The sequence below is a fragment of the Silurus aristotelis genome (genome assembly GCF_946808225.1).
Source record: "Silurus aristotelis genome assembly, chromosome: 1".
NCBI classification, from domain to species: domain Eukaryota; kingdom Metazoa; phylum Chordata; class Actinopteri; order Siluriformes; family Siluridae; genus Silurus; species Silurus aristotelis.
The window spans coordinates 6848905-6856086 of record NC_139574.1 but is presented as its reverse complement, the minus strand read 5'-3'; the positions used below and the strand labels follow the sequence as shown (position 1 = coordinate 6856086).

Sequence of the window (7182 nt, the reverse complement as noted above, 5' to 3'; positions counted from 1 at the left end):
ACATATGGGACATGGATAAGGACACTGGGATGTTGACTTTTGCAATCCCTTAACAACATATAGTGTGAACATCCCTGCACGAAGTCTACACCCTTGTCACAAACAACTAATTGGAATGACCCCATTTAGCAACACTGTCAAGGGAACGCGACAACACACACTTGTGAGTGCCTTCACCAATCTTCTGTGGTCCGAGCGTAATGGCACGACTGATGCTGGAGAGGTCATAAAAAACCCTTATGACTCATGTTAGTTGACGGCTCTTTCTTTAGCTCTGTGAACTGAAGGTTCGCTGTTGGAGAACAAAAAAACAACAAAAAAAATACCAATGTAATACAAATTTATGATTGATATTAAGCTTTATTATTCTCAGAAACATTCGGATTTCATTTCATTCCCAACTGCGTTTATTACTGATCTCTAGTTGATTTGTTACCGATCCTTTATGTGGTTTTGATTATTTAATTCATAGGAATTAAACAGCAAAGGTCATTGTTTATTTTATATAAACCACTAATTCCAAACACACTGGTGTGATATTTGTGCTATCCTCCCACACCTTTTAAAAATCCTGCTATCCTAATTGACGTCATGGTTTCTTGAACTGTTTTTGGGGGGAATCTGAAGGTTAAATGGCCAAATGCATTTTAGTTACTTTTCTAAAAAGATTTGGAGAGCATCCAGAAAATGCACACACCTCAATCGGACAGGTCTGGAGTCAGCCAAAGGTCAGGTATAAGCAAGAAGCTAGAAATGCCAGCTATATTTAATTCTGCGCAAAAAATATAATACAAAATATGCCATTGAAAATGCTCTGGACATATTTATTTATTTATTTATTTATTTATTTATTTATTTATTTATTTATTTATTTATTTATTTTATCTATGTATGTATGTATCTTTTTATTTTTTATTTATTTATTCATCTATTTATTTATTTGTTTTATTTTTATTTCATTCGTTTGTTTGTTTGTTTGTTTGTGTACAATTAGGTCCCAGTGCTCCAGTGTGATAAACAAAATGAAATGAAAGTAGTAAGTAAATGTTCATATTGTATATGAAGAGTTGAAAAGTATTTATTACAGTAATAATATAAATAATAAATGTGTTACATCCCTTATTCATATTATAATCAACTTTATTTCATTTAGTTAGTTGGATAGTTAGTTCATGCCACTGTGTGCAAAACCATGACCCAAGATTCATCCTCACACATGGACACCTAAATTATCTGCATCAGTTTTAACACTCGAGTACATCTTCAACTCTTTCAATTTTTTTTTTTTAGCAGATTTTACCAATAATGTGAAATTTATCAGGCAGCACTCTGTATAAGTAGGACTCGAGGCATTTACGTTTGAGGTGACGTAACATCTCTCTCTCTCTCTCTCTCTCTCTCTCTCTCTCTCTCTCTCTCTCTCTCTCTTTCTCTTTCTCTCTCTCTCTCTCTCTCTCTCTCTCTCTCTCTGTGCTCACATTACTAACATTAACTGCAGCCATGTTGGGAAGTCAACACTGACTGTGTGCTAACCGCATGAACTGGGCTCGAGCTGTAATAGCTTCTTCGATAGAAAACACCCTCACACCATACTCACTCACACACACACACACACACACACACACACACACACACACACACACACACACACACACACAAAGTGCCTCTACTGATGGGAAGAAAAAAAAATTAGCTTAAGGTAATAGGCAATGCTAAATCACTGAACTGAACTCAAGTTGGAGTATTTCTACTCTACTAATAATTCAGAATCATTGAGCTGTTTGTGTTTTGGAAATGTCTTTAACATTTCATTGCTATGTGTATATGTGAGTGTATGGAGTTCTTACATGTGTTTATAATGGTGCACATGTATGCTATGGGTGAATATGAATGTATGGAGCTGCTCTATGTATATATGATGGTGCAAATATATATATATGTATGCTGTTGCTATGGGTGTTTATGAGGGTGCACATAAAAAATGTATGGTGTTGGTATATGTTTATATGATGATGCAGAAATAAGTGTGGTGTTGCTGTGGGTGAACATGAGGGTGCACAACTATCTATGAAGTCGCTAAGGGTGTATAAGAGGGTGAACACATATGGATGGAGTTGCTATATGTTTAAATGATGATGCAGAAATATTTGTGGAGTTGCCATGTGTGTCTGTGATGGTGCACTTCTGTAAAAGGAGTTGCACATATACTGTATTCAAAAACAAATATACACACACACACACACACACACACACACACACACACACACACACACACACACACACACACAAATAAATAGTGTTGCATTTCATCGTAGTCAGCAATAAATATGCTAGTCTGGATTAAACCTGGACACTAGACACCCGGGATATACCTTATTTATTTATTTATTTATTTATTTATTTATTTATTTATTTATTTATTTATTTATTTATTTATCTATTAAAGATCTTGAATATCCCTATCATAGCCAAATAATTTATAAACCCAAGTCCGCTTGCAATATGATGCGTTATAATGGAAATACATTTCAAAACAAACAGACAAACAAACAAACAAAACAACAAAGCTAGTTTACACGTCTTTTAAAATACGCATCGTTTGCGTTTCTTCGAAAGCAATGAAGTTTACGCCCATCAATGCAGATTTAATGCGACTTTTTACTCCATATCAGAAATGTAAAATGAATAAAATCTATAAATAAATAAGAGCATGAGTAAGTATTTATCGAATAGGCGGCTCGATAGTGGGGCGAAGAAAAAATAAAAAAAATGTTCAATACGCATTCAACAACAGAGAATTGGGAAGCCTACACATACACACGCGCACACACAAAACACACACTCGTGCACGTACACATACACACAATCACACAACCGCGCGCGCTTCGTCGTATAGATCAATACGTAGCACTTTCTTTATTGCTAGTGTAACGGTGCATGAATGAAAATGTACCAGAACCTTAGAATAGATATAGAGTGTTAAATAGAGTCGAACAATTCATTTTATTACCATCACTCACACATCTCGAGACCTAATAACCCGTGAAAAAGAGAATATGAATGTTATTGGAAGGGGGGGAAAAAAATCACCTCAGTCATCACGCGCTCGTACCGTTTTCTTTACTACGGTTTGTTGTATCAATGCGTTTTTACTAAAAGTTTTTTCTTTTTCTTTTTTTATTTCATCCAACCACTATTTCATTTGTCCTTGTTTTTGCACACTTGTAAGAGGTGAATGTAAACACTGCAGGCTATAAAACAGGCGTGGAAATATCCTAGTTGTGTTTACACTGCATAGCAAAATATGGTTTTAAAAAGTAAAACATTTCAGTATTAAAACATAGAGATGGGTTATGATAGACATCTGAACATCTGATGGTAATTTATGGCATGTTTTATTTCGCTGTGAAAAGTGAATAATTGCATGCAATCAAAAGCAAAAAAAAATTCCCAAGATATTTTCAATGTTAATGTTTATAATTTAGGTTTTAAAATCCTGAAGCTTCAGTTTTGTTCAGTTCTGTTCAGTTTTTTTTATTTTTTTATTTATCGCGTTTGTGCTAAAAATAAACCTGTTTATAATAAACATACAAATTTCGATCGAGCCTAAGGTTAAGGTTTTTTTATAATTATTATTAGATTTTTTTTTTTTTCTCTCTTTGCATGTTGAAGTTCGAGTCTATTTGATGTGGTCTCTGCCTAATGGGGCGCTCAAGCACGCAAAGCAGTGAGGAACAAAAGCCCATAGCACTGACTCTCCCAGACTTCTGGCTTTAAGTGCAACAACCCCCCCCCCCCCACACACCCCCCCTCAATACCCCATTCCACCCCAGTACCCCCAACCCCCCTTCAACCTCACAATCCCCCCCCCCATTCTAGTTTTCCTATTCCCTTTTTTACACACTTGCACAAAAACACGCGCGCGCGCACACACACACACACACACACACACACACTTCTGCAAAACTATTGGATCAGGGCATAATTACACGTAACAATTAAACAACGTCAGCAAATTAGCAGAGGCCACGTCGATCCTGCGAATAAAATAAAATTCGTCACGATTGTCGTTGGTGGTTTTTTTTTTTTTTTTTCCGGATCAAATGTGAACACGGCACGAGGGATTCGGTCGAAAGAAAATGCAATTAGTTGAAATAAATAAAAATTAAAAATAAAATAAATTCGTCTTGCTGAATTAGGCGATGCAAACAAAGAAAGCAAGGATGCGATCTGATGCAATTACGCTCCAATCCTAAACAGGCTCGAGACAGAAATAGAATCAGATTACATTGTGGTCCTGGATTGTGTGAAAGAGTTGCAGGGGAATGGGTAGGAGTTTGGGGTTTGGGGTCTTTCGGGTTAAATGGTTGATTCGCATTTAAGTCGCAGGATTTGAGATCATTTGAGTTGAATTTACGCACAAAATAATGATTCGAATCTCTTGTGTTTTGTCAAAACGCTTTAAAAAATGTTTTGAATATTACAATTAATTTGTCAATTTAATTTGTTTTTCTGTTTTAAATGCACAGGTTTGGAAAAAAAAAATATTGAATGCATATTGAATGTTGTACGTTGAATTCTTTAATATTGTACGAAATTGTAACCAAACATTATTTGGAAAACTAAATTTTACATAACCCTACCAAACGCATTTCTCCATAAATACTGATAAGGCCTATATGTCTATAACATGAGTTTATACCGGATCCTTTACATGCGGATAAATATGGAAAACTGAAACCGTAATACAGCTCATCATTTCCTGCAAAAGTGGCATTGCAAATAGACAGGATCTTTCTTTTTTTTTTTTTTGTTATATTTTTTTATATCACTTATACATAAACAAGATTGACACGTTTCAGGCTTTCACTACACAATTTATCGACATGACATTAAATAACAACAATTTGTGCTACTTAGACTGGACTTTAGACGAAATGTTGCACTGGATACAAAAAAGCACATTAATACTAATAGTCGGTTAGGTAAACGTGTAGACGGTATAATACTGAATAATTCACATTTGGTACACATTAACTAGAACATTCTCCATTTTTCAGCCAAGACTAAATCATCGCAATATTCGTAAAAGCCATCTCATTTTTCCATATATCTAGGGACCACGTTTTTTTTTCTTCTTCTTCTTCGTTCTTGTTCTTCACAAATTTTTCCCTTAAACTGTATTATGACTATTTACAAAATAAAAATATTACATTTTAAACTAGGTCAATCTTTATGTACAAAACAAAAAAAGGCAGGGTTTTATTTTTTCCACCTGCTTATAGCATGCAACTGATCCCCTGTGAGCAGTCTCTGTGTCTCCCCCCGAAGAAAGGAATAAAAAAAGAAAGAAAGTAAAAAAGAAAATTAAAAAATAATAAAAAAAAGTATGTGTATATTAGGGGGGGGGAGAGGTTTTAGTCTATAGGAGTGGGCCTCCATGCCCTCACTTGGCTCTGCTATATAACCAGAAAAACATCAGGGGTTCTCCATTTTACTTCTCTCATCCTCTAAGAGTCCTTGTGTGTTTTCATTTCCAAGCAGTCTGAACAATTTGCAGTCTTTTTTTTGTTGTTGTTGTTGCTGCTGCTGCTGCTGCTGCTGTTGTTGAAAATATTTACACGTACCATTCGTTAAAATTTGAGGCCAGGGTAGAGGTGGTGGTGTGGTGCACCGTAGAGGAAGCTGAAGGCGATATGGAGCTGCTGCCCTGGTTCTCTGTGGATGGAGAGACGATGGTGGGAGGAGTGGAGGACTCGTAGCCCGAGCTGGCTGCTGGAGACGGCTGAGAGCCCTGAGACGTGGACTCGTGAACCTGAAAGTTGAAATAGAAATATATATATATATATATATATATATATATATATATATATATATATATATATATATATATATATATATATATATATATATATATAAACATGTGATTGAAAAAAAATGGGTTTTTGGAGAAACTTCATGGTCATTTTAGACAGGATTATGGCACCACAAACTAACTAACTAATCAATCAATAAATCAATAAATAAATAAACTATATATAAAAAACCTCATATAAGTCTTAAGATTTTGAAGCATGACAATTATACTATATATATATATAGTATAGTTGTCATGCATATATTTATTTATTTATTTATTTTTATTTATATATATTTGTTTATTTGATAATATATTTAGTAAAACAAATTGACGTTAATCTAAAGACGAATGGATATTTTTTCTAAAATATATTTGCAGTGCAGCAAACATTTCTTTCTCTCTCTCTCTCTCTCTCTCTCTCTCTCTCTCTCTCTCTCTCTCTCTCTCTCTCTCTTCTCTCTTTTTCTATTGACACATATTATCTCTTTTGCTTTATGCAAATCGGAATATATAGAAAGGAATAAAAATAAATTGTATAATTATAGCGGGAAAACGCACAAGTAAAAAAAAAATGGAGGGAAGAAAAGAAAGAAAAATGGTATATCTTTTTTTTTTGCAAATGCGTTTACATACCTTCATGTGTTTCCGGAGGGAGCTGGGGTGTGTGTAGGATTTGTCGCACATTTTACACAGATATGGTTTATCTGACGTGTGGACGTGCATGTGTTTCTTTCGGTCGCTGCTGTTCGCAAACCGCCGGTCACAGCCTTCAAACTCACACTTAAACGGTTTTTCACCTACAGCACAAAAAGCGACAAAAATAAAAAACAATAAAAAATACAGTCAGATTTGTTTTTCAACTCAATAACTGCAAATAAACTGCTGAATTCAAACCGCATCGATTATCGTTCATGCTAAAATCTCACAAGTCAATTTATTGTAACTCATAAACCAGCATTGCGATATTTCTGCTGCATTATACCACATTTAACAACACATTTATAATATTCAAGATAACAAGATATGACTTTTAAATACAGAATATATACTTATTCCAAAGATACGTGTAATTAAATTTAATCCTAGATGCAAGATCAGATGTAAAAATAATGCTAGACCTCTAAAACTTAAAAACAATACATGGTATTATTATTATTATTATTATTATTATTATTATTATTATTATTATTATTATTATTATTAATATTATTATTATTATTATTAAAAAGATTTATACTCAGTAATAATTATAAAAATAATAATAATAATAATAATAATAATAATAATGATAACAACAACAACAACAATAATAATACTAATAA

The 7182-nt window shown here is 33.8% G+C and overlaps 1 protein-coding gene across 2 annotated transcripts in view; it reads right to left on the bottom strand.

Moving 5' to 3' along the window:
* Nucleotides 1–4794: 4794 nt before the first annotated feature.
* zic1 (zic family member 1 (odd-paired homolog, Drosophila)) overlaps nt 4795–7182 on the bottom strand; it is a 9891-nt gene continuing 7503 nt past the window's right edge. For both annotated transcript variants that reach the window (XM_083547309.1, XM_083547308.1), the window contains exons 3-4: nt 6494–6657; nt 4795–5815 (exon numbers count right to left, since the gene is read on the bottom strand). In XM_083547309.1, coding sequence (XP_083403435.1) covers nt 5618–5815; nt 6494–6657 — 362 coding nt within the window. In that variant the 3' untranslated portion in view covers nt 4795–5617. The remainder of the gene's footprint in view (nt 5816–6493; nt 6658–7182) is intronic.